Here is a 26,366-nt window from a genome sequence, read left to right on the forward strand (position 1 = left end):
GTTATCTTAACTAAATTTTTTATTTCAATTGTTCTAGTCAATATAAAAAAATATTTGGTTTTCTCATAGTTTTCTGTTTAAAAAGAAATAGATATTATTTGTTTTCTATGTAGGTGTTCCTTGATAATCTTTTCAGCCTTTTTTTTTTTTTTTTGCGTTTTGATGCATTTTGAATTTAGTTTACAAGTTTAATAACTTACAAGATGCTGAGATATTAAAGCTTAATTAAAACCTTTTAATAGCAAATGTATATTTTGGTCTATAAAATTAAAATTGTTCATGTATTGTTACATATGTTAACAATGTAACAATATTATAATAAATTGTACATGCAATATATGTTAACAATGTAACAATATTATAATAAATTGTACATGTATCATATGTTAACAATGTAATATTATTATAATAAATTGTACATGTAACATATGTTAACAAAGTAACAATATTATAATAAATTGTAATATATATGTTAACAATGTAATATATGTTAACAATGTAATATATGTTAACAATGTAATGATATTATAATAAATTGTACATGTAATATATGTTAACAATGTAACAATATTATAAAAAATTGTACATGTAATTTATGTAACAATAAAACAATTGTAATAAAAGTTAAAACACTTATTTTAACTTATTTAATTTATGTGGAAAATAGTGACCAAATATCACAGTAACTGGTAACAATATGAGGTATAACTAGCAAATAACTAACAAACTTTGAACTAAAACTTTATTCTAAAATCAGTTAACTAATCAGACTGAAAATTTATCCAAAGCATCAAATTATACTGAGTGGTTCTCATTCTACAGGGTTTTTTATTTTATTGGCGCACTGTTTCACTCAATTTGAACATTCAAATTAAACTTTTTTTCCGCAGAAAAACTTAAAACATTTCAAAACTTGCATCGTAAGGTACCTTGGTGTATACCCGTTCTAGGATCAGCTAGGTTGTCATTATAAGGATCCATGCTACTAAGAGTATCACAGCCAATAAGCAAATAGTAAAATCACTAATAAAGCTGTAACTTTTGTTAAACAAATTTTAGTAAAATTAATTTATTACTTATTCGCCTGATGATTGCGTATACGCACAAATCTCTGCATTTATATATTATAAGTATTAGAAATCAACATTTTTATTGTTGCTGCAGGTTACAATTATACTTATTTCTTTTTAGAATTCGTCATGTTTTCCTGATACCTATAACTTGCAGTTTTTAAATCTTCTGTTGACATTTTTAAAATGCATTTTTCTACAATAGAAGTGGACATTGAGAGGAAATTATTAAAAATTCACGACAACCTACTTTTTACCTTAAAAAGATTATAGCAATAAGAAATATAAAAAATAATAAGAAATATACCTAATAAACTTTAAAATTTACATTAAAATATATAAGTATCCAACAAACAAATATTATCAAGCAAGCATACAGAAATAATTAATTTAACAGAGATACCGCCAAAAATACCGGCAATAAATAGTAATATTGCATAGTAAAAACATTCCTAGTTGTTTAAATGTTTTGGCTAACGCTTTACACAAAAGTATTACTGAAATTGTCAAAATTAAAATGTTGAAGCTGATGCTAAGAATGAAGAAATAAAATGCATTTTAATAATTTTTTCTTAATAATTACTTTACAATAAGACACTCATTTAACACTTTTACATGTATTTTTGAATCCTATCAACAGCTTTGCAGCGAAGCAACAAGTCAAGAATATATGCAAGAACGTCTTCAATATATTTTTTGTTTAAAAAAAAATAGATCGACTTGTTTATTTATCATTAATTTAAAATATTAAAGACACAATGAAAAAAGAAATTGGGCGCCACAAATAGGACAGAAGGTTAACACTAAACAACACTAAAATTGGGAGCTATAACTTTTGTTATAACCTTAATGTAAATAATGCTATGAAAAGTGTTCTGAGTTCAAGCATTTCGTGACGTTTGAATAATAGGGTTCTATCTCCTTTTTGTAATGTTTAGAGAACTTAACAAATTTTTGTTATTCTCTCTTAAAATTTTAAAATAAAAAATTTGTTAATATAAAACATCAAAATATCTTATTTGTTAAACTGATTGCTTATATCACACATTATTTATTATTTATTTAGTAATATAAATTGGTTTAAGAGATAATAGCATATCGGTTGATAAGAATTATAAGGTTCCATCTACCAATTTTTATGGTAAAAAAATTGAACTTTTTATTTTTGTTTATAATATTGCTTTTTAAAGTCATATAATTTTAGTTTATTAATCTTATTATTATTATTATTTCTATAATATTTAAAAACTTATGTTTTGTTTTTTCATTGTTAATTTTAACCTTATTTAATAAAGTTGGAATTAACAATTAATTTGTAAACAAGCAATTTTAAAAATTATAAAATCAATAATGTATGATTAATTATAAAACAAAAATAACATAAAAACATACATTTTATTAATATAAACAACAACAGCTGTAAAATAATTAAATAACTAAAAATCGAATAATAAATTCTCTCAACGCGTTGCAACGTTATAATATGGTGATAGAACCCTATTATTCTAACGTCACGATTTTAAAACTTTTTAAATTTATATTTCATATTTAGTTTGGAAAAAAATGTTCTTGAAATTTATTTTATTTGCAAATTGGATTTTCGTTATTAAAGGTATTTTTTTTTTTTTCTATTTTTATTATCTATTTTAAAATAATAAAACAAATTGTATCCAGGGCTTGGACTCAGGGTTTTCTCACGTCAAAAACTAAATCTTTAATGTATATCAGTTTTGGTTTTAATAATTTATAAAATTTAAACAAAACCAAAACTGTGAATTTCTTATATCTGAAAATGTCATTTTTTTTTCTCTTTCCAATAATATATTATTTGATAAGTCTTATGAAATATAAAAATGAATAACTAGGGTTTTATAATTTGGAAATTGCATTCTTTTTTTGTCTTTTACGTTTTAAATTGCATTTTTTGCAAAATGAGATTGCAATTTTGAGTACTTCAAACATCATGTTTTCATATTAAACTTAAAAATAAACTTAATAATAATAATAAACTTAATAATAATAATAATAATAATAAATTTAAATAATTCTTTTTAGATTACATAACAAATTATTAAAAACAAAACAAAAAAAAGTAACCAATAAATTATTAAAAAATTTATGGTTTGTAAAATATAAACTTTAAGTAAAAAAAAGCGTTTGTTATTTCATAGCAAGTAAGGTGAAATCAAAACTGATAAAAAGAAAAAGAAGATTGCTTTCATTTAATTAAAGTTTATGTTAATAACAAATAGTATCAAAAAAAGTCAATATTTGTAACTGCTAAAGCACGAATTAATTAATAAACGTGCAGCTTATCTTCAGTAAAAGATGTACTGTTTGCAGCTATAGAAAAAAAATACTTGTCAGTTCTATACTTAAATGAATTAACTGATGGAGCTTTATTGCATGCTAACGGCAAGTCATTCCAATTATTGCGATTACGATTATTTATCAATATGATTTGTGTAGAAATTATAAAGAGCATTATTATATGTGAATTCACGCATTAGGAAGTTGGATGGTGGTCTGCGAATTGGTGGATTATGTCAATTGATAATCTCAAAACCATTTTCTAGTTTAAACTGTTAGATAAAGTCTGCCGTTGCGTGCGAGTTTCCAAAGTAGTAAAATTGAGACGCCAACACTTTTCAGCACAAGGTAATCCTATTAAATCATGAGGTACTTTTGTTACTTTGTGCTGAATTTTTTCAGTTTCTTTGATGACACCTTTTAAGTAAGAACCGAAACAGCGAAATTCAGATGCGGCCTAACATATGTAGTGTATAGTTTACTCCAAAGTTTCGTATCTCTTGATCTAAATGTGTTTTTTTAATAGGCCGAGTATCGTATTTCGTTTTGATTTATGTGTTGTTTGTGTTGATTTCGTTTAAAATCATAGGATATAAAGATACCCTAGGTCTCTCTCAATATTCGTTGCCTTAAGAATAAGTGATATATTTCCATCATTTATTTCATATTCATGATTACTATTTCCATAACCAAGGTGCATAACTTTACTTTTTGCAACATTCATTTCCATCAGCCATTCCTTTGACCATTCTGTGACAATGTTTAAATCGTTTTGAAGAATCAGACAATCAGCATCGTGAAACTCAGGTCTTTTCTTTTTTTGTTTTTTTTTTATACATGAATAAAATAAATACCAATTACAACAATATAATAACGTGTACGTAAAAATAATCCGAGAAATATATCTCTATATTATTCCAATTAAAATAAAGAATACAATAAATAAAAATAAATCTGCTGTTTTTTTGGAGGAGAGTTTAGATGTTTCACTATAAGTTTATTTACCACATTTTAAAATAATGTTATTGTATAAATTTGATAAAAACGAAATTTGTGTAAGACTGAAAAAAATAATTACTTATTTGTAGTTATAGGAAGTTCGCAGAAGACTTAAGTCAGTCTTGTCATCGAGTACCTTTTTCTTAGACGTGTAATACACATAAAAAATCATTTGCATACGTGGTATATATGTATGTGTTACCACACATGTCCTAAAATGAGAATAATTACTCCGAAAAGCACCGGAAAAACCCTTTGGTGGGAGCAAATATACACACTTTCCTGATATGAAAAATTCAAAAATTGAAATCTTTTATGACCGTCCGAGAGAAAAAATTCACTTTGAAGTTTTCGGCATAGTCAAAAAAGTTGAAAATGCTGGAAATGTAACATTTTTTATCTTTTTAATAAAAAACATAAAAATAAGTCAGAAATTGTATGTTGACTGCTTTGAGAATCATAATAAAACAATTTTTGCTTTTCTGAACATTTTATTCTCAATAAATACAAGGTTATTTTTTCTTATGTAATCAAAAAGTTCTTCACAGCACTTTCCACATATTAAATTCAAAAAATAAACAGTACATTCCTTTAATATTATTCAGAATTTTAAATTCAAAATGATGATTTTCTTTAAAAATTTCAGCAGGTTTTCAAGAGAAGCCAATGCTTTCACAAGTTCTTGCTGTTGAAATCAGCAAGACAATTTTGTAGGTTTCGCATAAATTCTGGATGGTCTATTGGCCTCTTGTATCTTTCCCAATGTGTCCTGAAGTTGTGATGCCATGCCTCTGTGGCCTGCTCACTGTACTTGCCAAGAGATTCCTTCCTGTGATCAATTCCTTGACATGAAAGAAAATGGCGTGGACTTTAGGGGTCACACTTGCATTTGGCAAATAAAGGAAGGAATTTTTGAAATGTGTGATTTTTTCAGCATAGTTACTCGGCAACTGATTTCCAAAACAAGAGGACACAACTGTATCAAGAATAAAAGTAGAGTCATGCACATCTAAAAGTGGATCATGAACAATATTTTGAAACTGCTTGGCCTTCTCGTGGTCCAGACCTGAATCTTGAAATGAAGCAAAGCACTTTCTTACCGAGCCAAAAGTGCGGAGTTTTCCACATTGTGACAAGTTACAATGATCTGCATCACACCAAGTACATGGATGAGAACTGGCATGGGATTGAACCCCGCAAACAAGGTTTGCTAACTTTATGTCACAGGACAAAGAAAAATCTACTCCACTTGGACAAATTAAAGACAAGATGCTTTTGAGGTTATTATAATTTTCAAGAACATCCTCAGCAACTGCAACGAGAAGTTGGCGCTTAATTCCAATGTCTCTGGGTGTTTGAAATAACACAGCCTATTTGCCTGGTGGTGAAATGGATGGAAGTCTTGTTTCTTCTTCTTGAATGCCAAGACTGACTTTAAGAAAACCACCTCTACCATCAATGCCCAACTTCACCAAGTAGTCACCTTGAACATGACGTTGCAACAAGACATCATTCAGTAGCTCAGACAGATTTTTGCAGTGAACCACAAGTTGTTTTCTGGACTGCTGCTTGTCATTTGAAATGGATATGTATGTGTTAGAAGTGGTCTGCCAATTGCTTTCCAATGTCAAGAAACTTTTCTTTAAATCTTGGCTCAACAACTTTTGTATTTGTGACTTGGTTTAATGTAGGTGCAAGTTTTTTGATGTTGTTGTTTGATAGTCCAGTGTTGTTTTGTATGCAGACAAGATCTTGAGCTCGTAGAAGTGGCACATCACTAAACAGACTCTTGGAGTTTGAAGGTCCTTTAGGAAAGTAATTTGAAAAACACCAACTTGAGACACTTAAAAAGCAGCGGCCCTATTAAAATGCAAAACATTTTATGTAGTACTTTTACTGTTGAAGTATTAAGGAAGATTCCCTTTACCTGGAGTAATTGGCATGGGACGGCCTCCACCACTTTGCGCAATTCTGACGGTTCCATGAGGTGAGGACTGTTTTGCTGAGATAACAGTCGATGCAATCTGTTCGCTGGCTTTTGGATCCTTTGAAGCAAGTTCTTTAAGATTTTCTCTGAAGGTGTATTAATTGCACTGATGTGACACTCCTCTTGCAACAAGTGTGAGACAGTCTGAACAACTTCTTTGATTTTGTGAAGCTCGTGAAGATTCTGATTTCTCCAAAGGGTGCTTTTGAAGTGCTTTCAAATGAGCAATTCGACAAATAATGCAATCACAAGGCTGACAACGTGTCTCTGGTCTAACTTCTGTGAAATCATAAAGTTTTGGGAGAGCCACATTTATACTTTTGCACTTTTTTCCTAAAAGAACCCTGCAGGTATTTCATATTACTTGGAACTCGTGAGTCAGAAAAGTCAAGTGTGAATGAAACTGATTTCTTGATTTGTTCAATCAAAAAACTTGTCAATTCTTGAGTACATTTGTTCAAACATAGGAAACAAACTGTATTCTTACAGTCATCATGTTTTTTAACAAAATTTGGCATTTTTTCTTTGAAGTTAAAAAAAAGTTGTTATGCAGAATTTAACACTTGACAAAAACTGCTTTTTCCTGGAATTACAAAAACTTGTTTAGAATTAAATATTACTCACTAGGGCTTTGTAATAATAACAAAATATTTTTAATACTTTTTCTAACTTATTTTTATGATTTTCATTCCAAAGATACATATTGTACCATTTTGCAAACTTTTTGGACAATGCCGAAAACTTCAAATTGAATTTTTTTTCTCAGACGGTCATAAAAGATTTCAATTTTTGGATTTTTCTTATCAGAAAGGTGTCTATATTGTTCCCACCAAAGGGTTTTTCCGATGCTTTTCGGAGTAATTATTCTCATTTTTAAACAAGTGTGTTACATATATACCTTGTTATTAATATTATTTTTTTTATCAACTTGTATTAAAAGTTAAGTTACATTTATTTATTTCTTTATTCAAATTCAAAAAAATTCCTTAAAGTTGTTTAATTTGATTATTGTAGTTTTTAGTTTTTTTTTCGGAGAGAGTTCGTTATTTAAGTTTAATAGTGATTCTTTTCTGTAAACTAATTTGTTAAATAAATAGGGACCACGATATGTAATTGAGAATTTTGAGAGTCTAGTTGTTTCAAAAGGTATTTTAAAGTTGCTGGTTGCTCTTGTATTGTATTGTATTTATATTGTTTTTAAAAAAGTGTGCTGTAAAATGTTCTGGAACCAGACTTAATTTATATTTAAATATGAAAAGTATATTTGAAATATATTTAGTGCTTTCATTTGTTCCAGTAGGGATTGAGCATGAGTAAACTTGTTTTTGTTGTATACTAGTCTTGAAGCGTGTTTTTGACGTAAGTAAAGTGGTCGTAATCTAGATTTGTGGGTACTGCCCCATGCTAGATTGGCATACATGAAATAGCTATGTATAAATGTAACAGTTTATGAGCTGATTTTATGTATAAATGTATTTTTTGAAACAGTTTATGAATTGATTTTATCTCTCCGTTAAGTCGTTTATATAGATGATGAATAACGTTGGACTGAGTACAGACCCTTTTGGAACTCCCCTTAGTATATCGGTTCAGTCGTTAGAGTGTTTACCTAAAACAGTTTGCTGTTTTCTACAAATCAAAAATGACTCAATCCATTTAAAAACATTGCCATTGCTTTCAATTTATGAAGCAATTGATCCCATATGCTTTCAATTTATGAAGCAGTCTACGGTGAGAAACTTTATCAAACGCTATGATTTGAAATTTTCAGGGAACATTCTTCAAATATTTACTAGACATAGAGCGGAAAGAAACTTCTGATAATTTTTTTTGATTTCATTCCGCTCATTCCCTTTATATATATATAACAGCCGTGGCGCAGTAGCAGCGCACTTCTCTGAGACGCAAAGGATCCGTGGTTCAAACCCCACCTCTGGGCAAGTTTTGCGACATCGGTTAGGTAGGAGGCGTCAACTTATTAATAATTGCTCATCCGCGATACTCTGTGACAAGACCGTAAGGACTTCTTGGGGTACCTAAATAAAAATTAAAAAATAAAAAATATATATATGTAATTTATCAGTCTATCAAATTTCATATTATATACATTAATCGTTATAAAGTTATTTTGTCCCAAGTTTCTCCTAGTTTTACTCATAAAATATTTTTGAAAATGCTGAAATTATATTAAATGACGTGTGATTTTAAAATGTGACCATGTTATGAATCATTACAATGTCAGTATAATTGTAAGGTGGTTTCCCTAAAAAAACTACTTTCTTTTACAGCAATAGAGAAGTATTCTCTATTGCTGTAAAAGAAAGTAGTTTTTTTTTTTTGAAAGTAACAAAATATTACGTTTTTTTTTTTTTTTAAATATTCGAATAACACCCTGCTGCTATTACTATTTCAAAACTAATTCACTTTTGAATAGAAGCGTCTATCAGTTAAAATCAAACAACATAATACATACATACTAATGATTCGTGTTAAAAATTGAACGTTAAGAAGATCTTTAAATTTTTGTATTTAATATTCTTTTTTAAAATAGAAAAATTTAAAGTTCCCTCACTTAAATTTTAAAGTTTTTAAGCTTTGTTTTTGTGAAAATATGCTGCATTAGGAAGAAATGAGGTTATACAAACCTCATTTCTCCCAAATGCAGCGTGTAAATTTTCACGAAAGAAATTTGATCCATGCTTTTGGCATATCATGATGGCAGATCATGATATGCCAAATCATGCTAAGGTAATCTTAATGATGGCAGTACACTCAATAAAAACCCCATCATGATTGTACACAACTGTACGAGCGACATCCAACAATAAGATATTATCAATGTATGATGAAATCCTACTATTGCGGAACCAATTTCTTATTGAAGATAAACTCACGATTTATATAAAATCCAATGTTTTTGGACTAATCTTTGGTTATAAACTATATTCCATTACTGACAATCTATCAAAGACTCTTCAAAGTAAAAAATGTCAACAGCGCCGTAGAGCAGCCGTTGCGCAGTGTTTAGCGCGCTTGCCTCAGAAGCTCAAGAGATCAACCTCAGAGATCCGTGGCTCAACTCCACCTCTGGGTAAGTTTTACAATATCGGTTTCAAATGCTCTTCTACGGTGCTCTGTGATAAGACCGTAAGGATGTCTCTGGGCACAAAAGTAAATTAAAAATAATAATAATAAAAAAATCAACGGCCAGCGAATAGTACAATTGTCTTTAGCAAAACTGAAAGGCAAAAGGATTGATCTATCTGCAGTTATGGGAGAAATTGTTTCTGAAAGTGGTATGTTAATTGTAAAAGACATACGTAGTCATGACATTATGTTGATTTATATGAAACTGAGCTTTTAAAATTCAATCATTCAGTTAAAGACTTATAAGTAGTATGATTAGTTGACATTTTTAAATGTGAAAGAAAGTAATACAGAAAGGTTTATTACCTAATGTGGTAATCCTATGCGAGCTGTTAATAATAAATTCTGCAAAAAGCTTGACGCCTAAATAAGTTTTAACTCACTAGCTATTCTAAGTTGCCACAGATAATTTACGGATACATAATATCTATTTCTGATGCGAATAAGTTTGTTTCGAAAAGCGATTAGTATAAAACTGGAACATTTTTGCAAACAGAAACTTTTGGATTTATAAGTTATTCCTATTGATTACTTGTTATTTTTACATATAAATTTGAAAATTAAATTTATGAATTTAGTTTTCAGGTTTTTAACATTTTTAATGGCTAAATTAATTGTTTTAAAATAAAAATTGAAAATAATTATCTTTAAAAAAAAAAGTATTTAATAGATAATAATAAAAACACTTTTTTGACATCGCAAAATTTGAACCCCGCAGATTTTTATGTCTTCTGGAAGCCTTTCTATTACTTACCTATGAAGGTTTTATGTAATGATTATGTCGTTTACAAACTTTTTAAAGGTTTTTTATAACACAATCGGGTAGCAAATAACTTGTAGCATATAACACCATGAGGTGGCATTTAACACCATCGAATATTTAAGAACATTAAGTTGTAAATAATACAGGGCGGTAAAATATGTTAATTTACATTTAAAGTAGTATACAACACAATCAGATGAAAATATAAAACTATCGGATGGCTATTTACAGGATCAGATTATAATGAATTTAAAAAAATTGTTAACCTTAAACTTATTATATATGGGTAAAAGTATGAGATATATTTAATGAACTGGATAAAACGTATGAGATATATTTAATGAACTGGATAAAAAGTATGAGATATATTTAATGAACTGGATAAAAAGTATGAGATATATTTAATGAACTGGATAAAAAGTATGAGATATATTTAATAAACTGGATAAAAAGTATGAGATATATTTAATGAACTGGATAAAAAGTATGAGATATATTTAATGAATTTAATAAAAAAAAATTCTACCCGATCAAATGGTTCAAGGAAGTAAAATCAAACTCATTAAATTAGTAAAAGAAATATGATCTATTCAATCAACTTGGTAAAAAAATAATAATAATAAAAATAACTTTAAAACTTTACATTTTAAAATAATTTTCACTATAGCAAAATAACTAACATGAAAAGAGCTTCAGTATCTGCAAAAAAGAAGAACAAAGTCAAAAGTCAATTTAATAAAGTTTAGGCTAACAAGACGATTAAAAAACGCAAGCGATGCAATGTCTAAAAAGATGAGTAGAAATGTTAATGAAAGATATTAGAATTAATTGCTGCAAATCATTTTGGAATACTAAGATCAACATTGCGTTGGTATGACTAAAACTTTGATAATTTTTTACCTGAAGGAAAAATTATTAGATTATAATGACAACAATATAATAATAACAAAAGAACATAAATTGGTTTTAGCTTTGTAGTGAGATGAACGCAGTTAGATGAATGTAGTGAAATCAATATAGTATGGTGAGTGCTTTAAAAACTAGTTATAGTAAAATCTACATTTTTGTTTCTCTTTCAAAAAATATATCTTATCTAAAAAACTAATGATGCATAAAATGCACACAAAAAAATGTGTGGTTATAATACTTAACAAATACATAAATTTCTTTTAAACGTCAAAACAACATCCAGCCGAAACGTTTAGAATTTGGTCAAATATCTGTTCAGGATGAAACCTTCAAGACAGGCTTAACTTAATAAAGAGCGCCATAATGGATCAAGAGTAATGAGCTTTAGAAATATAGCAAAGAATGGAGGAATAGTCAGAAATAATTAATTAAAATAGATACCATAGAAAAAAGCAGCCAGACCGGTAAATTAAGAAACACAAAAACTAAGAAACCTCCTTTAAACTAATTGAGGTCAAAAGTTCTGCTATGTATATTTATTAAAATGTTTTTATTAAAAGTTTTTATTTCTGAAAAATGGTGTTTTTAGTGATATACTATAAAAAGTGCCATTTAAAAAGTGCCATTAGGCAACTTGTGGTATACTTTTTTTATATAAAAAATGTGTTTTCGCCACAATTAGTTGCTAATGATCATTTTCGCCACAATTAGTTGCTAATGATCATTTATGTGTATGTGTTGAGGTAATAAGAAACATTAAAATAATATTTTTTTAGTAAAGATAACATGAAATATTTAAAGAATATTTTCTTAGTAAAGGAAACTTGAAATAATTAAAGAATATTTTTTAAGACAGGTAATAAGAAACATCAGAAGCATTTTTTTTAAGCATTTACAATATAGTTCAATTTGTTGCAAATAAAAATCCAGATTCGGGATTTAAAATAAGTAAACACCTGATGTGGGTTTCTTAAAGAATTAAAAGACCATTGCTTTTTACAATAAGAGACATTTTTTTCAATACCATATGAAACATTATATGGTAGATATCAGACGAATCACACTATTTACGATACGATAGGTACGATATCACACGATATTTGAGAATTTCAATTATACTATATTAACTATATATTAGTCTAAATTCGTATATAATTGACTCAATTATATAACTCTTAGTAATTTTATAGACCTTATATTTCAAAACACTAATATTTTATAAAAACAAAAAGCAAATATTTGTGAAGAACCGAGTTACAGTGGTATCAAATAATACCATCGATACCGAAACAGTATCAATATAAACTTTATCTTTTTCTGATATAAAACTATTACTTTTTTCCTTTAAAATTTTGTATAAAACACTTAAATATATGAAATTAAAAGACGTTGTTATAAATTACTGAATTTGATTGATAAGCAGATTATGAAGTCTAGTGAAAAACCAGACTTTATTTAAAAAAATCAAATTTTAATAAAGTATTGATAGCAATATCCAAAACATTTAAACTAATGGAAATTGTGATTCATTATTTTACGATTTTTATTAATTGCTCATATTCATATATTCTGCGATTCTTATTAATTGCTCATACATCATCAATCTTCAAAACAGGAGCTCATTATATAGTTTCTAACAACTTTTTTTTTTTTTTGACGAATTAATATTTCTTTCATCTTAATTAATTTTGTTAATATATAGAGAAATTTATTAATTTAATTAATATTTAGAGAAGTTAGTTAACTTAATTAATATATTGAGAAGTTTATTAAATTAATTAATATATAGAGTTATAATTTAATATATTGAGTTATAATTTAATAAATCTAATTAATACAAGTTTATTAATTCAATTAATATACAGAAAATTTTATTAACTTATTTTAATATATAAAGAAGTTTATTAACTTAACTAATATACAGATAAGTTAATTAATTTAATTTTTAGAGAAGTTTTCAATTTGAATTAATGTATTGAGAATTTTAAATAACTTTTATTTAACATATTAATTATTTTTATTTAACAACTAGTTTGATAACTTTACTTAATAATTTGATTTAATAACTTTATCTTTTAAATCAATCTTTTAAATCAACATTAAACCAATAATAAGCAGCCGCGGCGCAGTGGTGGCGCACATGCCTCAGAAACAATGGATCCATGGTTCAAATCCCACCTCTGGGCAAGTATTGCGACATCGGTTAGAGAGAAGGCATGAACTTCCAATCAAATGCTCATCCACGGTGCACTGTGATAAGACCGTACGAACTTCTTGGGGCACCTAAACAAAAAAAACATGAAATCTTCTTTCGCTTGCTTCTTGATCCTTTTTTCGCGACTTTTAGGCAGGTTTCTATTGTTTTTAATTCAACTACTCTAAGACAAAGATTTCAAGTAGCTACTGGTAGTAGCTACTTGAAATCTTTGTCTTAGTAGTACTTTTAAGTAGCTACTGGTAGTAGCTACTTGAAATCTTTGTCTTAGAGTAAAAAACTTATTTTTCAGAGTCTTCTTATTATAAGTGTATTCAATATGGTCTTCATTATTAGATTCTGACGAAGAGTTTTTTTTTCTACAACCAATAGCTTGTTAATGGCAGTTCATTATATAAAAGTTTAGCGACTAGCATACTTTGTCCTTTAATCCAGCTTTTTCCCTGACTGCCGATTGGCTACATTAAAATTATCCACCAATGTTGCAGCAATGTTACAAGCAATGTTTTAAGTTCAACAGAAAAATCAAAATACTTTATTAGATTTGTATATTGCTAAAATATAAAATTTAAAAATTCCTCCTTTCTCTTTTAATTGTTACCAATACTCCTTTCTCTTTTAACCATTCCTGAGAAACTAAATATTATAAATATAATAGTTACCTTTGATTCAGGGCCGACAACACCGGTTTCAAAGTGGAGATACACAATCGTTAATTTTAAAAAACAGTCCCCTATATCCAGAATTTTCTTCTTTTTTTTTAAAATGTCCTTTAGAAAAAAAGTACGTCACCCCCTCACGGCCCTCCGGTTTCGTCGGCTCTGTTGATTCAATTAATAGCTTCTTTGGCTAAGTGTACATAACAATCAATTGTATTTTTCGTCATTTCCAGCGTCCTTTGCAGAAAAAAGATATAAATTGATTTCATCGTGGATGCTGAGATGTGGTCAATTCTCGCAGAACTCTAACTGTCTTATGAAAGACTGTTATTGCACAATCTTTTTCAATTTCACTTTCGATGGCTTGGAATACTTAGTCATCTACATAGAGCAGAAAGATGAGAGACTAAGATTTATAAGCTATATTGATCTTAATTATAAATTTTAGTAATTTATTATTTTCCTAAGAACTAAATGTTTGCTAAGAAAAATAATCTTCCTACTTCCAAAGTTGTTCTTTTAGCATGTTATGACTATTTAGTTTGAGTTTTTATGGTTTATTGGAGTTTTTAAATAAAATATATACTTTTGAAAAATAAAGATTAAAAAATAAGGATACTGCTGCAATGTTTGTTTAGTTACTGATCCAAATTTAGTTTCTTATTTTGTCTATATCTCTCAAAATCATTAAATTTTTTCAGAGATATATTATAATTAGTCTATTAATTTATTATACCTCCTTAATTTATTATACCTCCTTAATTTATTATACCTCCTTAATTTTTATAGTGATGATTTTGTTGTAACTCATGCAGTTTTCTCTAAAAACTTTTTCCATTCAATTAGAACCTTGAAAGTAAAATTACACATATTTCAAATCCAGCATGTATAGCTGATTTTGAAATATGTTCATGCTTCATTATTTTTAGATCAGCAAAGGACAACACAAGCAAAGTGATAAAAAAATTTTATGTGGTTCGCAAACCACCTGTTTTCTAAACCTCAGTTTTATTGTCGCTGAAGACTGCTTTATATAGTTTCACATCAAAACCTCCACAAACAACAGCTTCTGTGTTCTTTCCGGTAATCACGCTTGTTGTTTTGACAACAATCAACAGGATCCCTACAAGTTGAACTTCTATAACACATCTTTTTGCAATTGAGTTTTTTTATCGTTAAGCAAACTTAAGTATTCAAAGCCCTAAATTTTCATACTTTGAAGTGTGTGTTGACATGAGCAAATTTAAATCATTTTAAGATAAACATTTCAAAAAAATAATGAATATTGTGTTGGTAATGCTTTGGCTAGAATTGAAATTAGTAAACATATTTTAGTGTTACATGTTAATGGGTTTACTAAGAGGTTAAGAGACCTCACTTCTCTAAATAAACGCGCTCGTAGTGTACATTTTTGCTTGAGCAGGTCAGTTTTAGATAACTTTTGTTAAAGTTGTCGTCTCACAGAGAATCAGTGATGTGTAATCACACACCCCTGATACTTTGTGAGACGACAACCTTAAGCCTGTAGCACGTTGTATTACTATATTTGTTAGGTTTTTCTTCTTTTTTCTTGTTGATGTCTTTGTTGTCATTCTAGTTCGTGCAAATTTTGGTTTAGCCTATTAGATAACCAAGGTAGCGTTTGTTCATTTGCAATTTTTAGAAATTTTTATTTTTTTGCACAACCACATACTTTTCGCCGTAATCCCATTAATTAGTTCACACTATGCATCACATTTTTTTTAAATTTATTTATGCAGCGTATATAGTCTTTCAGAGGTTTTGCTATTTAGCGCTATTAGATATGCGTTCATGCGAAAAGTTTACTATTTTTCTAGCACATCAACTCCATTATTAAAGACCAATAAATATACAATTATACATATATAAATCTCTAATTAGATATATTTTCATATATTCTATAATTCTGAAATTAAATTAATAGATACAAAAAGAGTATAGATTTAGATTTCAATTAAAACCACCAAATAATATAAAATCTCTTTATAAAGAACATTTGAAAAATATATTTGTAAAGCAACAGTTATTACTGACAAAAATGTTGAATAGTTCATACCCATTTACCTGCTTTGAACACCTCACTTCTATCACAGTTCATACCACAATGAGGAACATTGAAAGTTTTATAATTGTTGGTCTTTTTCACTGTTCAGCCAGCCGTAGCACAGTTTTGAAAAATTGTATACAGTTCACTGGTATATTTATTATTGCTCATATCAATTTTAATATATATATATATATATATATATATATATATATATATATATATATATATATATATATATATATATATATATATATATATATATATATATATATGTATATATGTAAATTAATAAAAAACACTTATCTAACTTTTTTCTTCAACTTTAAGTTTCACAATTGCTGGATCATCAGGAAGAGTTACTAAATCTCAAAAAAAATTCATTTTATAGAAAAAAATATTTTAGAGGAAGTTAAAAATTATTAAAACTAAAAATAAAAAATAAAAATTTTTATTTACTATATTTTTTTGGTTAACGGGAAGTTACAGAAAGTAATTATTAAATAAATTTCTTTGGAATGGGGATAGTTTAATTTGTTCATTTGTTTTTATAACTTTTTAAGAGGTATTTATTTTCGTGTCTACATTTAGAAATTAATTCAGATTTTTTATTTAATAAATTTTCCTGGTTTAAATGAGTAATTATTTAAAATTTTTCTTGCAAACATAGCATGCATTTTTTGGAAATGTTATTATAGGCTGGGGCAGATTTTAGAATAGACCATTGTAAATTAAAATTTTTATTTTTTTCTTTTAAATTCCAAATATATTTTGACAACATAGTCTCTTTTGAATATTTTTTTGTGTTTAAACGACTGTTTGTGGTTGGCATAACGTTTTTTCCATTTCCCTCGGTTAAGCCAAGATATTGTTTATCAGGGTAGTCTTGTGAGGAAACAATGCACTTGTAAATTACATTTTTCGAAAGGCATTTTTCATTTAGAGGGCAATCTTTTTTTTGTTTACAATTACAATAATCAGTGTTTTTTTCTTTTATATGTTCATTTTTATTAATTAATGCGTAGTTGTGGCCTATTATAATTCTTTCTAAATTTTTTGTACAACTATAACATACTTTAACGGTATTTCTGTTAAAAATCTTATGTAACTTATTAGAGGGAGGAAAATGTTTGTCTACTAATTTTAGAAAAATTGTACCTATATTTGTTGAAATATTTTTGCTGTACGGGGGGTTGAACCAAATTCTGTTTCTATTTCTATTACGCTTTTTTGCAATTTTCTTTTCAAATTTTAGCTCGAAATTTTGAAAGCCACTTTTTTAAGGGTATCTTCATAAACGCGTTTAGAGAAGTTAAAAATATTTGCAAAATACTCTTCACATTTATTGACATTTGAAATATTCTATATTCTAAAATCATTAACATATACAAACTGATACAAACTTACCAGTGATAGGCTGTGTAGATTCAACTAAAAATAACAAAAAAATTGTACACAAAATAATTTGAAATTGTCAACAGTAAGTTACAAATTTAACAATCGTCAAAGCTGTTCTGCTTTAAAATGTAATATAAAACAATTTAATATAAAACAATTTTATATAAAACAATTTTATATAAAATTTAATATAAAACAATTAATTGTGAAAGTGATAGACTGAATAAATAATATGAACAACGTATTAATCAATGATAGCTTAAAAAATGTTAATGAGAGTAAAAACTCCACTGCACTTTGAGGGATAACACAATACTAATGCATTAAATAATGTATATAAATAGAAACATAAATTCAATAATCATTCAGAAACATTTCTAAATCATAAATTTACAAGCAGAAGGTTGTGCACATGGAACTAAACATTTTATAAAAATTTGTAATTGATAAGAAAGGTGTGTACATGTTTGCAAATAATAGTTTTTAAACTTACTAGTCATAGTAGTCGCTGAAGATGTAACTAATGATTTCAAAGTTGTAATTAAAAATAAATACTGTAACTGCCAAGATATGCATAAACATATTAAAAAGTAAAAATTTGTAAACATACCACTTATAGTAGATGTAGAAAGAGCTGAGGTTAAAAAATACTTAAAAAAAATTTATATTTCAGTTGTCGAAAATATATACACATATTAAAAAGTAATAATTGGTAAACTTACGATTCGTTGAAGACAAAGATGTAATTAAAATTCAAAATTTGTAATAAAAAATAAATATTGCAAATAATGACTTTGAAATTAGTAATCTTTAAAATCTATTCACAGATTAAAAAGTTTTAGCAAATTCTATAATCATTAACATATACAAACTGATACAAACTTACCAGCGATATGCTGTGTAGATTCGATTAAAAGTAACAAAAATAGTTGTACACAAAATAACTTGAAATTATTAACAGTAAGTTACAAATGTAACAATTGTCAAAGCTTAAGGTGCAACAACTATACTAATGAAATGAAAATAAGCAATGAAAATATAACTATTAAAATATAAAGATAATATATTTATAAGCAACAAGATAACATTAGGAATAGTTATAAATTTATGTAAACAATAAACACAGATAAAGATACTATACAATAAGTAAAAAACTTTAACTTAAGTTTTTTAAGTGTTTCTATATAAAAAAGATATTATAAATGTTTACTATTTATGTTTACATTATGTTTACATTATATTACATGTTACATATAATTATACATTATATTACATAATCACTTACTATTTATGTTTACATTATTTTACTATTTTACTATACTACTATATGGTTTACTATTTATGTTTACATTATGTTTACATTATATTACATGTTACATATAATTATACATTATATTACATAAATCAAGAATACATTATATTACATGTTACATATAAATGTTTACTATTTATGTTTACATTATGTTTACATTATATTACAAATGTTTACATTAACTCATTGTATACTATTTTCTCTTTGTGATTATGTTAATGTTTTTTTAATGAATAAACCCAAAATTTATGTAATTTATACTAATGAAATCTCAAAAAATCAACAAAAAGCCAGGTAGGATCTACTAAAAAAGAAATAAATATTAGACATTATATAATAATGATTTAAACAATAACCCAAAGATAAAGAAGTATATAATCCAAAAATAATAAAAGACAATAATAATGATATCTTTTGTTATATTTTAAAAACACGAAGAAGTTTTTTGTTAAGATTAAACTAATGAAGTATGAAATATTTTTATTAATATGTGATATCTTAATAAAATTGTCAACTGGTACTAACTATTAACAATCAATTCAATAGTTTAATAGGCTATTATAAACCACATATAAATAAGTATACTACATACTTCATTAATTTAATCTTAACAAAAAACTTCTTAGTGTTTTTAAAATATTAAATGTTAGTGTTTTAAAATATTAAAACTGTTGCAATTGAATACCAACAGTTTTAATCTGAAACATTAATCTTTTTTTTATATGTTACATAAAGAACTTTTTACATTAATCATTATATTTTGGATTTGAAAATAGTTATTAATACTATTATCATGAATAAAAAAAATTAAACTTACTATCTGTTAGTGCATCTAAAACAGTTTTATTAAGCTTGTTCATATTAAATTAAATCTAATAATATAAATTAAAATAATTTAAAATAAGATTTTTATTTGAATCGCCCCCTTATCCGGATTTCGGTCCCACCCGGATTTCGCTTAGCAAAAAATAAACAAACAGAAAAACTGAAATTTGGTACCTAAAGTCCAACACTAATTAGACTAATTGCTTATAATTATTTTTCGTTGAAATTTGGCATGTTTATAGAAAATGCATGTAGCAAACTATTTTAATAATAAAAAAAGCGGACTCTACATTTCTTCGACCACAAATCCAAGTGACAACATCAACCAAATTTTCATGCAAAATTCTCAGCAAAATACTCCATAAAAAAGTATGGTAGCGATACACAATATTTATATAAAAATCAAGCCAAACCTTTCTTCTTTACAAAAGTCGTCAAGGTTTATATATGTTTCTAAAAAGAACCACATCAAAAAACCGTTTGCCTAAGGCTACCTGAAAAAAGTGGTATACTTGGTATAACACTAATTAAACTAATTGCTTATCATTATTTTTCGTTGAAATTTGGCATGTGCATAGAAAATGCATGAAGCAAACTATTTTAATAATAAAATAGGCGGACTCTACATTTCTTCGACCACAAATTTATGAGAGAACATCAACCTAATATTCAGGAGCAAAATATCCCATTAAAAAGTTAGTAACCATGCATAAAAGTATTTAAAAGATCAAGATTAGCTTTTCTTCTTTCCAAAAAGTATCTATGTGTATATGTGTTTCTAAAAAGAAACTTCACAAAACTACGTCTGTCTCACGCTGTCTAAAAAAGAGTTAAAAAAACGAGAACCAAAATTTTAGCATAAAAATCGGTTCCGTAAATCGCGATTTCCACGTACCTACATATATATATATATATATATATATATATATATATATATATATATATATATATATATATATATATATATATATATATATATATATATATATATATATATATATATATATATATATATATATATATATATATATATATAATTTAAGCGACATCTTTAATAGTATGTGTAATAATATTATAAGCATTAAAACATCATATACGGTATCATACTATTTTTTTAAGTAATATTTCGGCTCATGAGAGCCATTATCAAACTAATAAAACCGTTAAAAAAAACCGTTTAAAAATTATAATAAACGTAACCAAATGATGTCATTGCAACGTCAGATATTCAACATTTTTTAATTTTACAAAAAATGGTTTCCAATGGTGAGTCATCACCAAATTGCCATTGTCACGATTTAAAACGTTTTCTTTAGGTTTTGAACATTGTAAACGTTGTATTTCAATGGCCTCACGAATTTTTCTTGTGTAGTTGTTTGAAATAACAGAAAGCGTTTTAGGGTTCTCTCAGTTTGTTTTACCATTGCAATGTTGTGAATGTTCTACTATTCCAGATGTATCCCAGTTGGCTTTTGTAACATTATTTTTATGTTCCTGAATTCGCGTGGAAATCTTTTTTCTTGTTTCACCAATATAACATGCACCACATGTGCAATTAAGTTGGTACACTCCTGGATTACTGTTAGGAGGCAGTTTAGACTTGTTTCGGCAGAGTATATTTATCAAGGGATTACCTAAAGGGAAGACAGTTTTAACACCGACTTTACGATATATATATATATATATATATATATATATATATATATATATATATATATATATATATATATATATATATATATATATATATATATATATATATATATATATATATATATATATATGTATAAATCGTTATTTTTAAAAGTAAATGTACACGAAAAATAAAAAAAAACTCTAGTTCAAAACTGTGGTTTAAGAATATGTTTAATATGTTTAAGGTTTAAGGAGTATTAAAAATATGTATATAATTTTTTAAAAAAACAGTGTTTTCCAACCCTGCCTTAACACCAAAATATCCGAGACATTGCTATAAAAAGGTACAAGGTATCTTTTTATAGAAAAAAAAAATGTTTTTAAATTGAAATATATTAAACTTGGTTTTTACTTTTTTTTATAGGTATTAACGATTTAGAGTATATGGAGAATACAGACGCAGTATTAATTGACAAAAACAACGTTAAAGAAATAAGTATTGTTTTCTTTTAATCAAACCACGATATTATTTTTTTAAAGCAAAATTATGAAAAGATACATGTAATCCTGACACCAAGACCAATTTTAAACCCTAAAAAACAATGACACATTTTTGTATAAATATCAAATTTAGTTTAAATTATGATTAAAATCATTTGAACAAAATTTTGATTAAACTTATCTTCTATTCATATTTTTACAAAGTTAAAACTGTAAGCAATTTATTTTAGAGAATAAAAGCGTTTTTAAATTTTGAATTGATATTTAGTAACGTTTTAAAATTATTTAACAAAACAAGCATCAAATTTACAAAAAAACATTCTGAAATTTTGTTAAAACCTTTAATTAAGAATATAAGTAACAACGTCAAGTAGCAACGTCATATACGACAAGCATAAAACATAAAACATAGAGTATATAAAGATAACACAAAATTGGGACTTACCTAAAAAAAATTTTACTTCAACAACGTGTTTTTTATTTTTGTTAAATAGTTAAACAATTTATAGGTTATAAAAATAAAGGATTTATTTGCACAATTTCATGTGCTTAATTGTTGGTTTTATCTGGGTTTAAAATAACGTTTTCAATGTAAACTTTTTCATCGTCTAAATATTCAGTTTTAAAATTTAGGAGTTTAATTTTTAAAAGTTAATATTTGTTTGTAAAATATATGTATGTATGCAAAATTTGTATTATAAAATTAAAAATTGTTGTTGACGTAAATACTAACGTTTTTCTCTATGATAATAAAATAAAAGACTATATATTATAATAGTAAAATAATAATATATAAAAAAAATATATTTTATAGTAGGGGAGAGTGGAGTAATGGCGAACGCGGGGTAACTCCGAACATGGTCAAAACAGCATTGTAGAAAAATAAATTTGACTATTTCTTTTTACCTGCTGAGAAGGGTCCTATGCTCAGCTCCAGATGTGCAGTAGTGTAATGAAACTGCGGATGTTGTTTACTGTAATTTAATTTTAACTTTTTCTGATAATTTTATGCAACTTTTTTCTTGAGTAACACTCTGACAACAGAGTGTAGCTTCCATGAAAATAATACCACTCCTTTTTTTTGTTGTTGTTGCATATTATAATTTTTAGACTTAGTTATTACAATTAGCACTTTATTCGTTATTACACAACAGTGTTTGTGATTGCCCCCGATGTGTTCGGAATCACCCCACGTAGGTAGGGTAATTCCGAACACCAATGGTTGTATTTTTGTTATAAATTTTTATTTTATAATAAGATTTTTAAAAGTTGCTCTTGAGGGTTTGTGACTGAATAGTTAAACTAATTGATAAGCAATAAATATGATTAGTTTTGAATAACTGGTGTCTTTAATTCGCATTCCCGCTTAGGTGTTTGCCAATACCCTACTCTCCCCTATATATGATTTATAGCAACCGCTATGAATGACAAGCCGATAACTTTTCGACAAACTAACATTGGCTGTCATCGGCTAGCCACTTTTAGAGGCTGCGTCTAATGATCCACTAAGTAACCCATGTAACATATATATATATATATATATTTTAGATTTATTAAAAGAAATGCTCGGAAAACCTGCTGGAAATGGTAAGAAAAATAATCTACACATCATTATGTTAAAACAACATAAAAGTTTAGACAGTAACTGCCTCAATGCAAATCATTTTTAGTCTTTGTCTTTACTTTAAATAGCTTTTAAGTAACATTAAAAATTTGTCAGTGTCTTTAAAAACTTTGTTGGTGATACTATAATATTCAAGTTTTTTAAAAAGTATTTCTTGATCAATATTGTCAAAAGGCTTCAATGAGTCTATAAGGTACCCAATATAAACTTTGACTTTTCAAACACAACATTTATACTTAGAGTAAAATTAACTACTGTTCAGTAGAGTTTTTTTTTGAAACTGTATTGTTTATTGTGAGTATTACATATACAGCAAGATGGTTGGTTGGCAATGATTGAATATTTGGTCACATATTTGGTTGAACAAAATTCTTTTTAAAATTATTAAAAACAACGAGGATTGATATTAATCAATAATTATCCTGACGATAAAAATATAATAAATCTTTACTAGTTTTAATGTATTGCTACCATTAATTTGACTTTAAATTCGTCACATGTGCTCTGAATTATGTTTCTATCAAAGTTAAAGTAATATTTTACTTTTTTCGTTTCAAACTGCTTAGCGGAATTTTTATAAATAATTTTATATTTGGGTGTTGTTTTTTTAAGTAATGCATTTTTTGTTTAACTTTGAAGATATCTCGAGATCTTTATTGACCCATAGTGACTTAAGGCTTTATCAGTTTATAAACTTTATCAGTTTTAATAAACTCACATCGCGACAACTTTACATCATATATTTCATATGTGAAAAAATGATGTTTGAAGTTAATTTATTGTCCAAAAGAAAAAGATACAAATTTAGTTTATTTTGTTAAAAGTTTGTCTTGATATTTATGTATGTTTTGATATTTATACATACTTTGGTAATAACTTTTTGATAATAGTTTAATAATTGATATATATAAGATAATAAGATAATAATTGTTCTAGTTATAACAACTATATCTATTATAAAGTTTGTTGTTTACTTTAATTTAGTATTAATTACCATTTATTACTAGAGGAAGTGCAGCATATTTAAAATACTAATTTGTTTTTTGGGAATAAGTTGGAAAGTTAACGTGTTAGTTTAATTAAAAAAAAACACTAAATTATAAAATACAAAATTATGATAAAATTATATCATTTTAATAATATAAAAAATCAACCAAAAAACAGTTAGGGACTTATCAAAATTTCTATCGAAACAAAAATCTGCAAAAATATGATTTTACTTGAGGTGCAGGTAAATTATATTTCAAATTGTATTTACATTTTTTTTCATTGACATTCATACGTAAACTAATTAATATTACTGTTTAAAAACTGATTAAAACTAATAAAAATTAAATTAAAATTTAAAATATAATTAAAATTAATATTTTTTAATAAAATAACCTTCAATAATACTTGTTTACAATAATCACATATAAACACACCGGATTCATAACCGCTATAAGCTGTGTGAACCCACAAATCACACATTAAGCACTGTACCCATTCTTCTCTTTTTTTATTCTCGCTATATTTTCCGTCAAGTAAAAAATATCTTCCTTAGTCGGGTCTGCAACTTTGTTTACTATCAATTGTCGGAAAACTCTGCGTTATTTCCTGAAATAGAACCAGGACTAGAATTTGACGGGTTTGACCTTGTTCTTAAAAATCTATAGCAGCCGCCACATAATCAGCTTTAATAAATATATTTTGTTAAAACAGATAAATGCTATTAACTTTAAAACCATTTGCAACAGTTTATCCAGTTTGGCACTTGATATAGGTTTTTTTTAATAGTTCAACAACATCATGCGGTGTTAATGGTCTATAATGTTTCCCGAGAAACCCTAACTTCTTCATTGTAGTAAGATTTTAGGGTCCCAGGAAAGCTCTATCCATCAATTGAGCATAATGTGTGCAATGAGATAGGAGTGATGGGATTGTAACATGTTGTTTTGCAAAATTTAAAAGTTTTTTATTTTTGGTATGGCTGTAATGGCCATTAAGAATTAAAAGCACTAATGACACTTCTGCTGGTTTTACATGACCGACATTATGCTTGAAACTATGACGTAAATAAATTAGTTTCCATCCCGATGGATGTGTTTTTCTTATAAAGCCAACTGGGGTCCTCTCATAAAAGCACCATCATGTTTTTTTATCACACATCATAGTCATATTTTTCCGCTGAAAAATGACTCTGGGAGGGACAAATGTATCTGCAGGGCTCATACAAATCACAATAGTTATTAAGGATCCCTTTCAGCTGACATCATTGTTCCATTTTATTTTATTTTTTTTCAAGTTTTTTTTTTTTTTTTTTTGGCATTTTACTTTGGACTATATAATGTCTTTGACATTAAATATTTGCGAAGCAGGAAAAGATTTGTTAGTATAGATTTTTTCAAGATGTCATAAAATTTGTCTATTTTCTCTTTAATGAATTTGTTGGCTCTTGCTCGAGAAGTCCCAGTCGGTTGTCGTATGGACAAAATTTATTGATATCGTTTTAAAAGTCTCTTTAACCAGTATCTCCGCAAAACCGTCCTTAAAAAGATTTTTTAAATGATTTTTAATGGCTAATTGCGACGCTCATTACATCAAATCTATTCTGGTTAGCCCATAAAGTTTATTTTCCATAGTTAACATGTGCTCAACTAATAGATTTTCTGTATTATTCAAAGCTTATTTTGTTGCAATTATATCGGGGAATATTTATCATTAAAAGTGTTGACCTGTGAACTATGAAGTATTCAGCTTCTATATCCCATTCTCTTAAAGGGCGGTAATGGCAGCAGACATGTCTTCCTCTCCCACTTTTTTCTTGTCCTAGTACTTGTGGAATGTTGCTATTACTAAAAAATAAACAAAAGTTCGGGTACAGTTCCCGGTGGGAAATCGGGAACTAATCGTACTAGTAAAGACAGCGATTTGGCCACAAGAATCGCAAGCTTTTTAAAGTTAGCGA

General features: G+C 27.0%; 1 protein-coding gene across 1 annotated transcript in view; it reads left to right on the forward strand.

The window, feature by feature from the left end:
* LOC124813496 (uncharacterized) overlaps positions 1–26,366 on the forward strand; it is a 30,281-nt gene that overhangs the window by 2,679 nt on the left and 1,236 nt on the right. The window contains exons 3-5 of the mRNA XM_065810646.1: positions 2,623–2,682; positions 21,719–21,790; positions 23,344–23,382. Of these exons, the coding sequence (XP_065666718.1) occupies positions 2,634–2,682; positions 21,719–21,790; positions 23,344–23,382 (160 nt within the window). The 5' untranslated portion in view covers positions 2,623–2,633. The remainder of the gene's footprint in view (positions 1–2,622; positions 2,683–21,718; positions 21,791–23,343; positions 23,383–26,366) is intronic.

This window comes from Hydra vulgaris, chromosome 11 (assembly GCF_038396675.1).
Source record: "Hydra vulgaris chromosome 11, alternate assembly HydraT2T_AEP".
Lineage (NCBI taxonomy): Eukaryota > Metazoa > Cnidaria > Hydrozoa > Anthoathecata > Hydridae > Hydra > Hydra vulgaris.